The 17,444-nt window shown below is 45.6% G+C and overlaps 8 protein-coding genes across 8 annotated transcripts; 3 read left to right on the top strand and 5 right to left on the bottom strand.

Moving 5' to 3' along the window:
• Positions 1 to 21: 21 nt before the first annotated feature.
• DI09_14p170 (Clf1p-like protein) lies at positions 22 to 837 on the top strand (the record flags this gene model as incomplete). The annotated part of the gene is made up of 1 exon (XM_013383607.1): positions 22 to 837. One exon carries the CDS (start codon positions 22 to 24, stop codon positions 835 to 837), a length of 816 nt encoding a protein of 271 aa, XP_013239061.1.
• A 131-nt stretch (positions 838 to 968) lies between these two features.
• DI09_14p160 (uncharacterized protein) lies at positions 969 to 4,177 on the bottom strand (the record flags this gene model as incomplete). The annotated part of the gene is made up of 3 exons (XM_013383606.1): positions 969 to 2,269; positions 2,307 to 4,016; positions 4,093 to 4,177. 3 exons carry the CDS (start codon positions 4,175 to 4,177, stop codon positions 969 to 971), a joined length of 3,096 nt encoding a protein of 1,031 aa, XP_013239060.1.
• A 72-nt stretch (positions 4,178 to 4,249) lies between these two features.
• Positions 4,250 to 4,852, bottom strand: DI09_14p150 (uncharacterized protein; the record flags this gene model as incomplete). Its single annotated transcript, XM_013383605.1, has 1 exon — positions 4,250 to 4,852. The coding sequence occupies one exon, from the start codon at positions 4,850 to 4,852 to the stop codon at positions 4,250 to 4,252; it is 603 nt and encodes a 200-aa protein (XP_013239059.1).
• Positions 4,853 to 4,942: 90 nt separating this feature from the next.
• Positions 4,943 to 5,704, top strand: DI09_14p140 (uncharacterized protein; the record flags this gene model as incomplete). Its single annotated transcript, XM_013383604.1, has 2 exons — positions 4,943 to 5,187; positions 5,320 to 5,704. The coding sequence occupies 2 exons, from the start codon at positions 4,943 to 4,945 to the stop codon at positions 5,702 to 5,704; spliced, it is 630 nt and encodes a 209-aa protein (XP_013239058.1).
• Positions 5,705 to 5,995: 291 nt separating this feature from the next.
• Positions 5,996 to 7,564, bottom strand: DI09_14p130 (putative subtilisin-like serine protease; the record flags this gene model as incomplete). Its single annotated transcript, XM_013383603.1, has 1 exon — positions 5,996 to 7,564. One exon carries the CDS (start codon positions 7,562 to 7,564, stop codon positions 5,996 to 5,998), a length of 1,569 nt encoding a protein of 522 aa, XP_013239057.1.
• A 434-nt stretch (positions 7,565 to 7,998) lies between these two features.
• Positions 7,999 to 11,715, top strand: DI09_14p120 (uncharacterized protein; the record flags this gene model as incomplete). The annotated part of the gene is made up of 2 exons (XM_013383602.1): positions 7,999 to 8,486; positions 8,541 to 11,715. 2 exons carry the CDS (start codon positions 7,999 to 8,001, stop codon positions 11,713 to 11,715), a joined length of 3,663 nt encoding a protein of 1,220 aa, XP_013239056.1.
• Positions 11,716 to 12,173: 458 nt separating this feature from the next.
• Positions 12,174 to 13,490, bottom strand: DI09_14p110 (uncharacterized protein; the record flags this gene model as incomplete). Its single annotated transcript, XM_013383601.1, has 4 exons — positions 12,174 to 12,448; positions 12,474 to 12,625; positions 12,652 to 13,025; positions 13,107 to 13,490. The coding sequence occupies 4 exons, from the start codon at positions 13,488 to 13,490 to the stop codon at positions 12,174 to 12,176; spliced, it is 1,185 nt and encodes a 394-aa protein (XP_013239055.1).
• Positions 13,491 to 13,509: 19 nt separating this feature from the next.
• Positions 13,510 to 17,283, bottom strand: DI09_14p100 (structural maintenance of chromosomes protein; the record flags this gene model as incomplete). The annotated part of the gene is made up of 7 exons (XM_013383600.1): positions 13,510 to 13,795; positions 13,821 to 15,757; positions 15,804 to 15,982; positions 16,008 to 16,611; positions 16,639 to 16,911; positions 16,938 to 17,087; positions 17,116 to 17,283. 7 exons carry the CDS (start codon positions 17,281 to 17,283, stop codon positions 13,510 to 13,512), a joined length of 3,597 nt encoding a protein of 1,198 aa, XP_013239054.1.
• Positions 17,284 to 17,444: the final 161 nt, after the last annotated feature.

Raw genomic sequence — 17,444 nt, 5'->3', positions numbered from 1 at the left:
TCTTTTTCCAAGCTCTGGACCATGCTAGCAAAGGCGCTCATACGAGATGGAAACATCGCAAGGGCACGGCGCATTCTGGGGGTGGCCGTAGGCCGGACCCCGCGTCGGTCTCTATTTAACGCATATATCAACATTGAGCTCAAGATGAAGGAATTTGATAGGGCACGGAAGCTATATGAACGTTGGGTCCTGTGGCGCCCAGATGCGCATGAGGCGTGGCTCAGCTGGGCCTCATTAGAGGAGGCTCTTGGGGACACCAAACGGGCCAAGTCGCTTCTACAAATCGCTATTGACGCTGCACAACACGCAACACCGTCATCCTCGATTGAGTTGATCCGGGCGGCACTTAAGTTTTCCGAAACGGCGCCTAAAGAGCAGATTGGACTGCTTGGGCGTTGGATTTCGTTGGCACCATATGATGCTGAACCCTGGCTTGCACTATGTATGTTGGAGCCCGGCACTTGGGAACGCGCGCTCGCCCACTTTGAGGCGGAGGAAGCCACCCCAACATATGAAGCGCTGGCCCAAATTATTGACGCATACATTGCTCACGAGGCTGCCCAAAACCGGCCTATCGAATGGCTGCATCACAAACGGCCAGTGTTTGACAGCGAGTCAGGCGAATGGAAAAAGGCATCTGACGAAGAAGGTCGATTGGCGCAGTCTTCCACAGACGCACATGCCCATGAAGAAAACACGGCTGCCATGCGGCTATTGGAAATGGCCAGAAAATGGCGACAGGGTGAAATCGTACCCAATACACAGGCAGAGCCTGGGGAGCAGTCTGATCAGGATGCTTCTGAAAACGAAGATGCAGACGAGTCTCTGGACTATTAACTAATAAATAAGCAATCCGAATCGAGGATCCCCTTGTCAATATTCGCAAGCGAGACCCTCAAATGCAGCCAACTTTGTATGTATCTGCATAACTACACATACGTTTCAAATTTATCTCAATATACACTCTATTAGTCTGATTCGGGTTGAGGCACAAACCCGAGGCTATCCTCAAAGGAAACGCTGTGGTAGTTCATGTGCAGGTAGTATGGGTGGATCGTGCCTGGGGGCGCGCTGAAGTAGGGCTCTGGGTCGGGATTTTTGTTCGAGGGCATCTGATCTGCCGGCGGCATCGTCGTCATCGGTTCCAAGGGGGAGGAAAATGAAAGATATGCATCATGAGCTGCACTATGTGGATGTATATCCGAGGATGGATGTGGTTTTACATAGTTGCCCACAGGATAGCCGATGGAAGGCGGGGGCGGCTCTACGTATGTACCAGCAGGGTAGTTGATGGAAGATGATGTTTCCGCAATCGGTATGTAACTGGAAAAACGCTCATGTATCCCATTACAATGGTCTAGTGGAAAGGGCTGGGCACCAATTGGGCGATCATTCTGCAGACCGGGGGATACGGGCATAACTTTCAGATGATGCTGTTGTGCAACGGGGTTCACTGTGTAATTATCGGCGCCGTTAACCGGTAGTGTAGCAATGGCGTGCACATTTGCGGGCATATGATTTTGGGCAGAGCCGTTCACAGACACAGGCATAGGGGCGGTGTCAGTTTCCACTATTGCCTTGTTGGAATCCGTAGAAGAGTTATGTTGGGCTTTGGCAGGGCCAAGATGGTTCTGAATGGGAGTGGGCACCATTTTCCATAACAAAGGGATCACAGAAGCTAATGCACCGGTCTTTTGAGGAGTAGGTGAAGGAGCGTCTACCGCATCCGCTTCTTTGGCCATGGTACGTTGTGAGGGGCTGAAGAGTTTTTCTGACGGTGCCTGTGAGGCTTCCAGTGGCGCCAATGACGTTCCATTTATGGTGCTCATGCCTTTGGGTGAGGTTAGGTCGGTTAATAGAATCAGCAGCTGGTCGTGTTCACGTCTTAGCGCAGTGTAGGATGAAGTGAGACTTTCAAGCTGACCTTCAAGCTTGGAAATCACTCTCAATCGAGACTCCTCCAATGAAGAGATTTGCGCAGAAAGTTCGGCGATCTTTTCAGTCGCCTGTTCCAGAAACACGCGTTGTTCTGAAATTGCGGCACATTGCTCCGCAATTCGCGTGTCGCGTTCGATTATCATCTGTTCCTTGGCAGCAATGAGTGCCTGAGTGCTCCGTTCGCTAGCACTCAAGACTTCTCGGACATGTAGTGGAAGGTTAGAAAGATGGGCTTCCTCAACCAAGCGAGGACTGCGTTGAATGCGCGGTAGTGAAACACAAGTCGATTGATGTGCGGCCTGGACCCGCCGCTGCGAAGCCCGAAGAAATTCTTGAATGTCGTCTACGAATAAGTAACACGGCCATACCCATGGAGCGTCTGATGATTTCAACGGTCGATGCATCCAGAAACGCCGGATTCGCAGGTCCGGATTCTTGTAGCAAAGCAGGAAGCGCCGCAGCATGACCTGGGAACCGCGAAAAGAGATGCTGCTGTAACAATGCAAGCCTTGAAGCGACAGCATCGATGCCCACCCTGACATGCAGTAGCTCCATAAGAATGTGGGCATCTCTGCGATGGACACTATTCGCCTGGGACCCATGATCCTCCGGATTCTCGCTATCCCAAAGACGATCCAATAAGGCGGCAGAATATAGCAGCTGTGAAAAGAGAAAAGCAGCAAGGCCACCGAGAAGAGTTGCATCGAAAGTCGGCGAAATCCATTCCACCAGCATATGAAGGTTGGCCGTTGAAACGGTGCCCTGTTCGCTTGCAAATGCTTCAAAAAGCGCTTCCATATGCAGGTTTCCAAGGTGGATCAGCAATGCGAAAAGAGACTTGCACACGACAATACCAGCTCGCTCCTTCTGAGAGACCCGCAGAGCACCAGGGTCCCCTTTTAGAACTGACAAATTGATATGCGAAGGGCGAAGAAATTTCGCCATAACAAGATGTATCAACGAGACAGTGCTCCCAAAAACGGTGTGTTGCCGTTTGGGGTTCGTAACTGCAGGCAATAGATCTTCACGGGAGCGTGAATCTACACCACGGGTAGGCACAGCAAGTTGATTAGAATCAATTCCAATCAGCGGAATGAGGGATTCCCGCAGCTCAGTACTGTTTTGAGCATGGTGCAGATACGCAATAAGGATATTTGTGGCATAATGAACCGGCCACAAAGAGCTACCTTCCCATTCTGACTCTACAAGGATTTGGACAGCAATGCTGATCGGAGTCGGCACAGATACGGTCTTCCCAGGGATTCCCCCCTCTGCCTCAAAAAAGCTTCCAACGGAATCAGCTGCAATTCCGTGGATTCCCTCATTGGTATGAACGCCGACAGCAGTGTCATTGATGGCGCTAGTGTTATTTTCTGGGCAGCGTGAAATTGTCTTTAACAAGGAATCGCCTAGTGATGCAAATATAAACAAAGCGGCGTCTCTGATGGCCAGCTCTACCGCCTCGCCTCCGGCAACGGTGAGAGAGAGTATGGGAGAAGTCGCAATCAGTGCAAGATGGACATCCCACCCCCAGCCTGCTGCCGTATGGGTTAAAAAATATGCCTGGTTTTCCGGATGTTGGTAGATAAGATGGCCGATTGTTTCCAGCACGCCCACAATAAGCTCTGGCTGAATGTATGAAAGCGGCCGAAGGTTGAGGCTCGTAGTACTTCTGGTAGTCATGGAGGTCCATGCTAGCGACACGGACGCTTTTAATGCATCAAAAAGCAGCGTTAGAAATGGTAAAGGCGCATTGACCCCCAATGCGCTTTGTGAAAGCAAGGTGCTAGGTGTTGCTAGCGGCACCAAAAGCCCCTTGCAGATGATATGCCCAAGAAATAATGTCCCAAGCTGAATGGCGATTTCTCCATTCAAATCGCCATGCTCAGATCGATTTTGTTGCCCTTGATTGTCCAAATGCGGCTCCTGGGAATTCCAGTTGGCTCCGCTAAGCGTGGACCGAAAAAGCAGCAATAGCCGTTGGTCACCGCCAATTTCCCGAAAGTAGCGTTGGTTGGTGGGATTACGGGCCACCAAATTTCCTATCAACGCCAATGCATCGTCCACTGCCCGAGAGCCTACAATAAAAATTGAGATATCAACCAGAAAGGCCGCCTTCGTTCTCGACTACATTGAGAGCCCTGTCAAAGGCACCTTGGAACGCAACAATCTTCTGCAATTCGTGATGCTGTCCCTGCGTCAGTTTAGCCAACAGCATGAGTGCAGTATCACGGAGCATATCCTGGGGCTCGCCCAAGAGCGCCACCAAGTGGGATATAGCCAACGGCGAGCTTAGCAAAATCTGATAATATCAGGAAGGCTCTGAGCCTACCTCTGTTAGCCGATAAGCATCATAGTCCAGCAAAAGTTCCAGAAATAGCAGCAGTTGATGCCGTAGCTCGAGGTCATGGTTTAACGAAAGCAGATGCAGCAGGGCATGAATATCGGACTCCTCCTTCATGATAATCTCTGCAAATGGGACGACATTTGATTTGAATTCCGGCGCATCCCGAGGCCTACATAAATAATACAGCAGCTTGATTATGTCCAGCAGCGTCTCGGTGTCATCAATAGCGGGATATAAGGAGGTATCATCGTCAGAATCAAAAGGGGGCGGACCCGCACCTAAAAGATGTCTTCCGTGACGAGCCTCGGGCTCCTCAACTTCTGTCCGGATGGCGCCGACTATTGTTGCCAGCAACGGTCTTATGGCGAGTGAGCCGACCTCCAGTGGATAGGGGCGTGAGAAACCCTTGAGCCCCTTTATGGCAGCGCGAATCTCGTCCATCTGGCTTGCCGTCTTCATGCGCTCGATAATTTTTTCGATTGAAATCAATGCAACCTCTCTATTTGCAGCATCGCTGGATGCGGAGGAGGTAGAGCCCCCGAAGGCAGCACTCCAAAGAAATGCCATCCACAATAGAATTCAGAAAATTCCAATTTGGGGGTTAGGGTTGATATCACTTCAATTTCGTAGTATTGAAATTTTCAATTTTGATCATCCATGGTTGCGCAGCCCAGCCAACCCCAAAAGTCGTCCCCGCCTTTGCCGCCATCTGCGTCTCAAATTTCGCCAGCACCGTCCACATTAATGTCGCAGCCGCAGGTAGCAGGGGGTATTCCCAAAGGTGGAGATCCATATGGACTTCCCGGTCTCCTTTCGCTGATCCGGATGACAGATCCCCTAGCCTCGGCCCTAGATCTCGGCATCGACTTGTCCTCGCTTGGCCTGGATCTAGCTTCCACAGAGTAAGTAGCGTCGTCTTTATTTCGCAGACCGCTATATTTGAATTTTGTCTCTCCATGGGGTAATCCTTCTGCTCGATTGCATCAGCTCCTACCGCCATGTTATAACATCCATTCACCGGGAACGCAAAACAGCCTTACAGCCAAACTAAGCACACTGTCTGAAGAGGCTCCTTTTTTCTTATTTTATCACAATTGTGCTGTTGGAGGCAATGAATCTTCCTCTGCAGTGTCCTTTTTGCCGATTTGCGCCGATTTGTGCAGACGGGGTTGGAGATGGCATAGGGATGCCGCCATATGGGTTCAGCCACCTTCAGCCGCATCAGTGGCGGCGGCAGCCGCCTCGAGGGAGAGTCCACAGGCATCGTCAAAAAGTACTGTATATTTGATGACCATATTAGCTCTTTTCATTGCTTTTGATCCTGCCCGATGGGGGAAGCGGCCGTTTGACAATTCTTCTGGAGAAAGCATACAATCTTCCTCTTCCCTGATAGATTTTTCGGTTATCAAGTCGCTATGAGAGCATATTGGCACTTGAACAGTCTAACCCTAGTTCATTTCCAGTAAAATATTCTTTAATAGAAATAGTAAATGTCTTTATTGCAGCTCCGGTTTTGGGTTAAGCGCATGTAGTTAGGATTGTTTTAGGGTTAGGGTTGGGGGTTATAGTCGACCTGTATGTTGGTCTGTAACCGACATATCTGTTGGCCTACGGCTGGCACGCTTGCTATAGGCGCGGACCCAAAGTTGAGGCCGTAATCATTTATAAGACAATGAATAGAAAAGGATTATTTTATTATTAATGATGCTACTAGTATAGTGATGCATAGAGGTCATCCACAGAGTTTTCCAAAGTTTGAGCGGAAAATTCAACGTCCGTAAGTAGTGCATCTGTGGACAGAAGTTTGTTGGCGGTATCTGGCGGTAGCAGCTTTAGCAATCCATTGTTGGCCGTTTTCAATAATAGATCTTTCAGCTCCTGAGGGTGATAAGCTTTCTCGCCCAGATGCAGGGCCAGCACACCTGCCACGTGAGGAGAAGCCATCGAAGTGCCGGAAATGGTGTTGATCGCCGTAGGCGATCCAATCCATGCCGAGGTGATGTCCATTCCAGGGGCAAAGATGTCGACACATGGCCCAATGTTTGAAAAGTAGGCCATTTTATCCTTTTTTGTCGATGCGCCAACGGTGATTGCCTTTTTCGTGGCTGCAGGGGAATAGTTGCACGCGTCCCGATTGTCGTTTCCCGCAGCAACGGCAACATGAACTCCCGAGTCAATGCATGCCTCGATAGCCTTTTCAAGAGCAATTGAACGACCGCCACCAAGGGAAAGATTGATGACGGATCGGCTTCCAGACCTTTGAGAAATGCGATGCTGGTTAAAGACCCATTCAACGCCCTTGATGACATCAGCATTGGTTCCAAATCCATTCGTTCTTAATACCTTTACGGCAACCAATGTGGCGTTTTTTGCAACGCCATAAGTGTCGCCACCCACAATCCCGGCACAGTGAGTGCCGTGTCCACTGCCATCAGTGTCCAGATCAAATTGCGGGATGGTAATGCCCCAACGCGCTCGGCCTTTGAAATCTTCGTGATCAACATTGATGCCAGTGTCAACAATGTACACGTTGACATTGGAGCCGGCAGACTTTGGATACCAGTATGTGCCGTTGTTGATAAAATCGTTATCATAGGTCGGATTATAGGAAACTCTTGAGAGGCCCCATGGAGCATTATCCTGCCCAAGGCACTTTGAGCCCTTTGGGCGTCTGCTTGCATAATCACTTTTGTAAAGCGAGGATTCCGACAAAAAGTCGTGGTTTCCTTTGAGTTTCAAATGCCGCTTTTTTTTGAACATCTTGACGATATCGTTGACAAGAGACAAGGATTGGTCAAGGGGAGTCAGCGAAAGCAGCTGCTTTGTTGCGGAAAAGGTATCCTTGTCGAAAAAGAGTTCTGAAGAAGTGTCGGGAAAGGCAAACATAACTTGATCCTGTTCCACCAGTTTTACTGCCGGATCCTTTCGGATCTTGATCAACAAGTCGGATTCAAATATCCCGGAATATCCAATAAAGCTATCAAAGTCATAGGTATGATCCAAGGATGATTTTGAGCCTGGCATGGAGAGCTCCTGGAGCAGCATTTGTCGATGGGCCTCCAGAACTGCCATCGATGAACGCGGCGAAAATCCAAAAGTACTTTCGCGATTTAGATGCACAATGTATCTGTTGTTGAACGTTTGAGACATGTGGCCCCCGAACATCCCAATTTCGTGTCTTGGGGCCAAGATTAAAGGTGCCAGATAGGCATCATCGCCGGCATCAACAAAAGCAATGGATATCACATAAGCAAGGATGAGAAATATCATGTAAAGCATCATGAAAAATGCCTCTATTTGAGCTATACACCTAAATCAAGAATGCATTTTATTGGAAACTGATGAATGTAAAGTTTCAAAATCGGTCGAAGAATCACTGGATAGGGTTTCCAATTGAGGTTAAAAATTGGCCAATAAAATTGGCCTGTAAACCAGCGCCTCAGCGGCAAATTACACACCTTTTATTGTTGAACGTTCAATTTTCCCAGCTCGGCCGTGTTAACAATGCGTTCATGCAAGTGAATTAATTTTATGCGCTGCAGCTCAACCACGGAGAAGGGGCTAATTTTCAGGAAATACTGTATCCTTAATTTCCTTGGATCAGGCTCTTATGGAATCGTGCACAAGGTCAAGCCTGTGGGCGAGGAGACCGTTTGGCTTTTTCCCTTGATTAAATGTAGTTTTTGGCAAGGAAAAAGATATTTTATGGGCGAATGTCGCCTAAAGAACGGTGTCATTTGATTTCGGAGGTCAATATTATGCGAACGCTTAGTTCGTCTCCGATTTCGTCCTCGTTTGTGCAATTTTATGGATGGGCCATCAATTACAAGAAAAGATGCGTATATCTTTTCATGGAGTATTGTGCTGGCGGAAGTTTGGCCGATCTTATTGCAAAAAGAAACCAGTCAAAGGTCCCCTTTTCGGAGACTTTCATCTGGATTGTTGCTTCTCAACTAATCGAGGGGCTATTTGCTTGCCATAACGGGCCGATCCCATTTATCCACCGCGATCTAAAGCCGGAGAACATTTTTATCGACAGCAATATGAAGATAGGCGATTTTGGAATGGTGAAAATACTGTCCCACGACGAACACTCGTGCAGCCACACTTTCATTGGAACCCTTTCCTATATGGCGCCCGAATTGTTTACAAACTCAAGCTACGACTCGCGCTCTGATATTTGGTCTTTGGGCTGCATATTGTATCAAATGTGCACATTTAGGTCCCATCTTTCCCATTAATCACATGATCTTAGTGAGCCGGGGCTTTTAAGATTTAGACGTCCACATGACTGCATAACACTGAAGGGATACTCGCGCAGATTGGAGACCTTTCTTCAATCGCTTTTGTCCTTAGATGTATTCGCATTTGATGTGTTAACCCTTTCTAGCCGACACAAAGGCCAACGTCGGAATTGCTGTTCACAAGCGAGATCGTTAAAATTAAATGAGCCACACAATAAATTTTATTGGCAATTAGGCCCACCAATGGTTGGCTTTGCAAATATTATCAGTTTAATTTTAATCTGCTTCCAAGATCAAGCTAAAGCTATGAATGATGAAAAGCACGACGTTTATCCGAGCCCCCCGCCCCCATATTCGGAGCACGACACTACATACACTGACGTCAATATTTTAAAGGAGAAGCTTGTAGATACTTTAGAAATCGAAGAGCACACATCTGTCTTCAAAAAGCTACTTCCCGTGCTTATCTCGGTACTTTTGGCTTTAATTTTGGTGATTTGCTGTTTTTTCAAGTATTTTGGTCTTTCTCCTGGTGCAAAACAGAATGAAAAGGTCTTTTCCTTTGTTATTCCCTTGGAAAATGTTACCGCAACCAATGTTTTACAAATGAACGACCTTTTGACAGCCGTCCCGTATTCTTACGTCAGCCACTCAAATATCACTCCCATATGCATGTTTGGAGAGGATGAGGTTTTTAATGTAAATAGCGGTAAAGACATCTCGAAGATTGAGCGAGAAGTATTTTGTGGCGTGACACCGTCGATTATGTCTAGAATTTCCGATTCGAGGCCCATTGACTCCCTTCACATGCAATGCAGGTGTCCAGCGTCAATGTCAGAATATTTAACATCAAATTCAATATCTTTGGTGCCAAGAAATGCCAGATTTATGCAAAAGCCCAAAGCTCTCAAAGAGCTGACTTTGACCACTTCCATTTTCTTTAATTCGGATTCGCTACTTTACAGTGAGATAGAGGACTTGGTCGAAAATTCTGGCCACACTCCGGTATTTTCGGAGCTGTATTCACTTAGTAAAAAGATCCCTTCAAGCATCATTGAAAGGGCAAAAAATTTGTTTTTCAAGTCAAAAGCTTTCCACTGGGACCCAACGCCCACCAGAGTTTCCAATCTTTCGTTTAAAAAGGAATTTCTTTCAAATTCAACGTTTCCCAGTCTCTCCAAATCAGGAAATTTTGACACCTCGATTTTGCGCTTTAGATACTCAATGGAGACCGAGTCGTTTTTCTTGTCTTCCTTTGCATCTACGGCCTACAATTCATCACTAGTAAGGCTGTCGCAGCCTTTTTTAAATGATCTGGGCGCCCTGTTTAAGGACGAATCGGCTGCAAACTCGCTAAAAATGAAATATGGAACCCACGTGTTCCAAAGCGGCTCCTTGGGAGGATATCTGGACATTCTGATTGAAGTCGATTTAAAGTCAATTAGGGATCCGTTGCTTGAAAGGTACTATGAGAATCTGAAATTTTGCCTGGAATATCAATTTTCGCTACTCTTAACCCAGCTCTATTTGAAGAGTGCCAACGCCAAGAGTCTCCGATTGCAGGCGATTTCTCCAGCATTTTTTACCGAATTCTCCAAAAAAATACCGCTATTTGTTCACGAAAATCCCAAATGCTATCCAATATGCCGTCTTTTCCGCTCGTCAGATTTATTATTTCCATCTAATTTCAAGTCTATGGAGATCCGTTCATCCCATATGGAGCATTGGTCTTATAACAAAATCAAGTCCTGCTACGATGCACCCACGCTCTCAAGCAGAAAGCTATTTGAGATTTTTGAACATTGGTACAGCTCGTCAAAAGTTTCTCCCAAAATTATCAAAGGACAAATGATCCCACTTCATGATTTGCTGAGTATCTATGTGGTTCCCTTTCAGCAGCAATATTACTTATGGACGCTATCACATTCTCCAAACTTATTCCCAGCTTATACCAGTACAGAGGAATTTTTTTCTGAATTTGACGACAAATTGATTTCGCAAAATCTTACCTTTGATACGCCGATACGAGAAACCATTACATCAATTGAGGCGACAATTTCTAAATTATCGTCGATTTTAAAACTCTCTAAATCCAATCTGGAAGTTGGGAACTCTTTTATTGAGGGTTCCTCTTTTGATAGGATAAAATCGTTACCCGAATTGGTTGCAAGGCAACAAGTTTCGAAAGATGAAATTGTGAAGGAACAAGTGGCTTATGAAAAGGCAAAGGTTTCCGTTCTTGACGTCTTCATCAAGATTTCCAAACCCAATGTGAATTCGTCTATTCTTTCGATCTCTGCATCTTTTCAAAAGTCATTTTCTCCAAAAAATCTGATTGATTGGTCACTGTATCCAAATATTTCTGAAAAGCCTTTATCTTTCACCGATGTGCGAAAAGACATCGGGTTTAGTAATTCATCATCTTCGTTCATCGTCAGCCAGCAATTAGAGGCTTTTCCAACCGGATTTATTTTGGACACCGTTGTATCCAGAACCTTCGCTTTCGAGGAAGACTTGGAAAATGTTCGAGCTACGCTTCCCATTGGATTTTTCCCATCTAAGAACAATTCCATTGTCGGTTCGGTTATCAAAGATATGGGGAAATTCTTGCCTCTTGATGTTCCCACAAGTCCAAGCTGGAAAAACATTTCCGATGCTGATGCCGTTGCGCTTCCTGTCCCTTCTCGTTCGCTTGTGTTTTCGTTTGCGCCTATTGATCTCCAATTGTTTGATTATTTCTCAAAATATGACAATTATTCGAAAACCGAGTTTCTCGACTCGTATCCCCCGATTTATCTTTCCGATTTTTCCATAAGAGTTGGGTCGCTGGCCAAGCTGTTTAGTTTAAAAAGAAATAGCTTCGAGTCGTCCCAAGAGGCCCGATTTTCTCCTTTTGTTAGCAGCGTAGTTTGTCCCTCTTGTATTAGCTTTGATCACCTTGACGCCCCTTCTTCCTATAATTCATATCAAATTTCAAGGCCACAGGCGGCCCAAGGCTCCCGTTGCTTTTCACTTATAGTAGACCTTCCGGAGCCGAGTAGAATCCTTGCGATAAAGTGCTTGAAAAACACGCCAAACGAGTCCAATATATTTGTCCATCAAAAGCTGGACTCCAATCAGCAAGATGGTATACTTTTAAATGTTCCCTACCATTGCGAAGTCGCATATGTTAATGAACATCACTGATTTCTTTTATCATCTCCCATTATGGTGTTTTGGCTCTAGAAAAGTAACCCCACTTTACCAATTCATTTACTTGGTTTAAAACCCAAGTCCTTTGGATGTGGTGTAGTCTGAAATAAATCTTTTGAATACCAATAATAGTGCACGCACAACAAACTGCCTGCTCCCCGTTGCCTCTGACATGATGGGACTGAGGAGCTTGAACCCTGGATTCATTTATGTACCGAATTCTGTTTTTTTTCTGCAGCAATCGATAATAGTTCCTAATTGGCAAACATCCATCAAAGTGGTTGGCATCGCTATGTACTCAGTTGCAAGCTCATGACAATGGATAATAAACTTAAGCGGCTCTTGCATCCATTAAGACACCAAGTTGAATTCTTAGACTGCATTTAGCACAGTGGCTATGGTCAAGTACGTGGGGTCAGACATTTTGTCGACCGGTTGAACATTTGATTCCTTTAAAGGTCATTGTTGTATTTATTTTCAAATGCTTGGACAGTTGTCACAGCGAGTTCTCCAGGCCTATTTCTAGTCCAAAATTTGGTTGTATGATCATTTGAGCCTGTGGTCAGTATATGGCCCAAGGGGTGCCAATCCATGGACCAAATGGCCTGCTCATGGGCATTATCAATCAAACCAACGTTGGATTCGGTCCCAATATTCCAAAACATTAGCGATCCATCAAATCCTCCGCTAGCAAAAAAGGACTCCTGAAATGGGTGCCAACTTAAGCCTAACGATCAGAAAATTAGATATACTTGTGATGTCCTTCTTATGGCCTTTAAAGGTTTGGAGCTCCTCCAGCTTGCGAATATCATATAACTTGATGACTTGGTCCTTGCCGCACGTTAATAGCCATTTCCCGTTCTGGTTCCATTTTATGTCTAGAACGGTATTTTTATGACCATGTCTAAAAGATTGAGGCAACAAAAATACATCAATGCAAGCTGGGGCTGGTCCATTCTGGGGTCCCATAGACGAACCGTGTTGTCTTTTGATCCGGAGGCAAGGAGCGAAAAGTTTGGGTGCCATTGGACATTTTTGACATCCCAGCCGTGTCCCCGCAGTTGGCGTTCTTCTTTTGCCTGGATAAAGTCCCATATTTTAATGGCAGAATCATCGGAGCACGAGGCAAATTTCAAATCGGTAGGCGAAAACGTCAAATCGCGTATGGACTCGTGATGTCCTTGAATCACTTGGACGTTGTTCATGTTTGGCTGCCAATACTTGATTGACCCGAGATTGTCTCCAGACAGCATAAAGTTTCCATTATGGCTCCATGCAAGGGCACGGACCGCTTGCTCATGTGCCTACGGGTAAGCGTCAAATTCAATCAGAATACCTGCAAAATGGTTTCAAAGTTAAAGGTCAGGCCATTCCAAAGGGTGAACTCTCCACTTGAGGATCCCGTGATCAACCTTCTGCCTTCTGGAGTCCACTACCTTAAGGATATGAATTAATACCTTTGCAACATTGACTGGACACCGAATTTTATTGGTAGACGTATGTATGAATTTAGTGGTGGCTAGGCTTGAGGGTGAGTGTGGATATGCGTTGGTAGACTGGAAATTAATTATTGAGTTTGGATCAGTAGAACTAGGCGAAGTTTTGTTGTAAAGCGAATCTTTATAGTAGTTTTTAAGGCGTCTAATCAGAGAGCAGTTGAAATCGACGGTTCTCCTGAAGACCGGCTTACGCATCCGCTTTCCATCGAAAACAAACTTTGGAGCAAAAGGAACCGCAGGCTGCTCAGAAGCAGCGCCACCCTCCGACATGGAATTTAAAAAGTAAAATTTAAGACATTTTATTTTTGGGCTTGCCTTTGTTGGGATTTTGGTGGCGCTCGACAATTGAGACGCCATCTACAAATTTTGTTCGAAACAAAACGTCGGCGTGATTAAACAGCCCCTCTTTTAAGCTTACAATGATAAATTGAGCGCCCGAAAATTTGGACTTCAGCAGAGAGCCAATATGTTGCGTGTGGGAAAGATCCAACGCCGCATCGATCTCATCAAGTATGTAGATTGGGGCCGGGGAAAACTGCAGCATTGCAAGAATCAGGGCAAGGGCAACAAGAGATCTACGGTTAGTTTGTAAAGCCCTACTTTTGACCACCAGAGAGCTCATTCAGAGAGTTTTTCCACACAGAACCAAGGCGGATCCTTATATTAACGCCATCGGCAATGCTTTTGCCTTCAAAATTGAGCTCGGCAAAAGATTGCGGCAACAGCACCCCGATGATTTCTCCAAAATCCTTGTTTACGCGAGAGAACGTGTCTTTGAGAGCCGATTCTCTGAAATCATTAAGCTTCCCGATGGCCTCTTCGATTTTTTGCTTGTCAAGCTTGACTCTTGACAAATTCTTTTGAAGATGCGACTCTTGGCGCTCAAGCGAATCGATCATTTGGATCAGCGAGGAATCCTTTGATTTTGACGAATTGAAGGAAATTTCAGCGGATTTCTTGGCGATCTTTTCCCTTATCTCCGAGATTTTAATGCGCAGTGCTTGAACTTTGGAGTCCAGTTCGATGTGAGATGTACTGCCTACCGAGGCAAAAGAAGCTGATGCCAGTTGCGGGGCTTCTTTCAACAGTCTGTTGATGGCCAGAATGCACGAATCGATGCTTTCCTTTGAAGAGTTGAGTTCGGCCCGAGTTTTTTTAATGGACGAGTGATTTTGCGATATTCTTGAAGAAACCTTTGCAAGTTCCTCCTTTAGACACTGCTCCTCGTTCTTTTCAAACAGCAATTCGCTTTTAAGCTTGTGATCGATTTCCTGAGCACGAGAAAAGGATCCCTGAATGGTCTTTCCAGTTTCACTGAGAGCTTCCAATTGCAGCTTGGATTGTTTCAATTGCATCTGCAGATCTGCCTTTGACCTTTCGTGTAAAAGTTTTTTTTCGGCCAATATTTTTGCCTGTAAATCTTGCTGGGCAATTGATTCCAGCAATTGAGCCTTTTCTTTATCCAGAGAAGCCTTTCGAACCACGAGAGCCTCAATTTCTGATGTTATATTTGCCAGTTTTGATTCGCGGGAAAGATCAGCGCAAAGTGAGATGCGCTCTTCAGAAAGGCTAGAAACTCTCTCACTTAAATGGCTGATTGAATCAGCAAGCAATGTCTTTTGCTTCAAGCAAGCGTCAAGTTCGGCAGAATCTTTTTCAAGAGCCCTTAGCTCAAGAAAGTGATCGTTTTTTGAAAGTTTTTTTGAAAGCAGCATCAGTGCATCATTTTCCAACGACAATTGGCTGTTAAGATTTGCCAGCAAAGAGGAAACGGATGCATGGGCTTGGAGAGGAGTGTTTACCTTATCCTCAAGAAAGCTCTTCATGTCGTCAATTTTTGCGTTGACGTCATGATATTCAGAAAAACATGCAATTGTCGTATACGACGGCGAGTTTGAGGGATTGTGGCATTTTGCACCTCCAGTCATCGTGCCAGAGGGATCGTAAATATCACCCTCTTTGGTAACACACTTTATCTTGATATTCTTATCAAAAGCGATAGCACGGGCAAGCTCTTTGTTGTCTGTTAAAATGATATTTCCAAAGATAAAGTCGATAATTGGCGAAAACTTGGGATCCCGCGGCGCGATAACGGAGGATGCAGGCAGCGCACAAGAATTGGGGAATTGAGAGGCCTTTTGCGAAATCTTGTCTAAAATATGGCGTGCAATCGAACGGCCCTGGATTTTTGCGAGCGGTAGCACGGTCATCCTATGCGCCTTGTTTGAAGCCGTTTGCATCAATTGAGATGCATCGGTTTCCGAGTCCACCACCCAATTGTGCATCCGTCCTCCGATGCACAGTTCCAAAGCATATGCCCAGCAACGGTTTTCTGGGGGCAAGTACAAAACAGATGCTACCGAGCCATGAAATCGATTTTGAGCGACGTTTCTTAAATCCGGGAATCGCATAAAAGAGGCGATTTTTTCTTTCAAGCGAGAACATGAGCTTTTGACACCGCTGATTTCGTATTCTCTTTCCGATTTGATCTTTAGCAGCTCCATGGAGCTGGGAAGGTGCGATAGTGAGACAGAGGCCTTTTGTACTTCATCCTAAATGAGATTGATTGAAAAACCGCCTTACATTCAAGTGATCAATTAGAGCCTTCTTTTCCGAAATTTGATGCTCCAAACTTGATATGGTGTGTTCCCAAACCGGTTTTTTCTTTTCATTTCGTTGTTTGATACTGGCATCTAGGGTTTTAATTTTCTCTTCCTGGTGCGACAATTCGGGGATTTTCTCTGAAATGGAGCGGTTCAATCCTTTGGTTATAAACCACATGATTACCATCGATTTTTGCGTCCAGCTCATCTAGTGAGGCGCTCGACAGCGAGCTGGAAGAGCGTATCAAGGCGGACTGCTTTTCTTTCCTCAATAAATCTTCGTTGATTTCGGAAAGAATGGTCGAGATTTTTTCCAAATGGCCACGATCTGCCCTGCTGTCATGAGCTTGATCGGCGATAGGCGACGTGCAAGAAGAGACAAGCCTCTTTATGGATGCTTCCGTTGTCGATATTGACTCCTCAAGGGCTTCTTTTTTGGCGATATAGGCAGATAATTTTGACGAAACCAAAGAAAGCTCTTTAGAGTGGCCATCAATTTTCGCTTGTATGGCTACGATTTTGGGCGAGCAGGCCTCAATGTTGGCCGATAACGTATTGTGTTGGGTATTCAGAGAAGACTGGCTGTTTTCGATATCCAAAAGAACGGCTTTTAAATGGGACACTTTTTCTTCAATACTTTTCCTCTCCACAAGCAGCTTTTGGTACGTAAATATCGCCAAATCTCCCTCTTGCTTTTCCAGTTCGTTCATTAAAGATTGCTGCTCAAGGGATAGCGACCTTTCGAGCCTTAAAGAGTTTAATTTGGGCAGGATTGATTGCGACAACAGCTAAATGTAAACAATGGAGGCCATTACTTCAGAGATCTCGCCGACCTTGGCATCCTTTTTCAGCAGCGTACAGATGGCCTTTTCCTTGTGGTCTTGATACACTCGAGTTCCCGCGGTGTCTTCCAGCATATTTGATAAATCCTGCGGCTTCATGTTCAAAATTTTGGTTATTTGTCCTTGCATAATCAAGAATCGTGGATTGTTGACGTTAAGATTGGCATTCCTAAACAAAGAGTCCACCCGGTCCTGCGTAACGCTGGTCCCGTTGATGAGAAACTTGTTTTTTCCTCCAAGCACGATCTACTGGAGTTAGCGTCAAATTGCACCTGACGCGTCACGGCTATTTTGGGGCAAGAGGAAAATCCAACGGGAGAATGTTGAGCGTCTTCGTTGTTAAATATCACAGTTACGCTGGCAAAATTAATTCCAGTAGCCCCTCTCTTGTAAATCAGGTCCTGGAGCGTATTTGCGCGAATCTGACAGGTAAAAGCTATGCGGCGTTACTTGTTTTATATTTTCGATTCCCATCACAAAGCACAAAGCGTCCAGAATATTGGACTTTCCAGACCCATTGAGGCCGGTGATGGCATTGAGTTTTGGATCCCCCCCGCCAATCACAGTTCGAGAGGCATAGCTTTTGAAGCCATCAATGATGACTTCTTCAATGAGCATTAAAAATTTCGCTCCAATTTAATTGGCTATCTTTTTGAAATTAAAATACCATCCCGCCTTGTAATCCCATTTGACAACGAAGTGACAGCTGAATTGCAATGGTTCAATAGCGACCGCATGCAAATGATCTGTCACCGCAAAATGACAGTACATCCTTTGTC

This window comes from Mitosporidium daphniae (genome assembly GCF_000760515.2).
Source record: "Mitosporidium daphniae strain UGP3 chromosome Unknown contig-14, whole genome shotgun sequence".
NCBI classification, from domain to species: Eukaryota; Fungi; Microsporidia; genus Mitosporidium; species Mitosporidium daphniae.
Note: the sequence above shows the minus strand (reverse complement) of the source record. Positions and strands in the feature narration are given on the sequence as shown.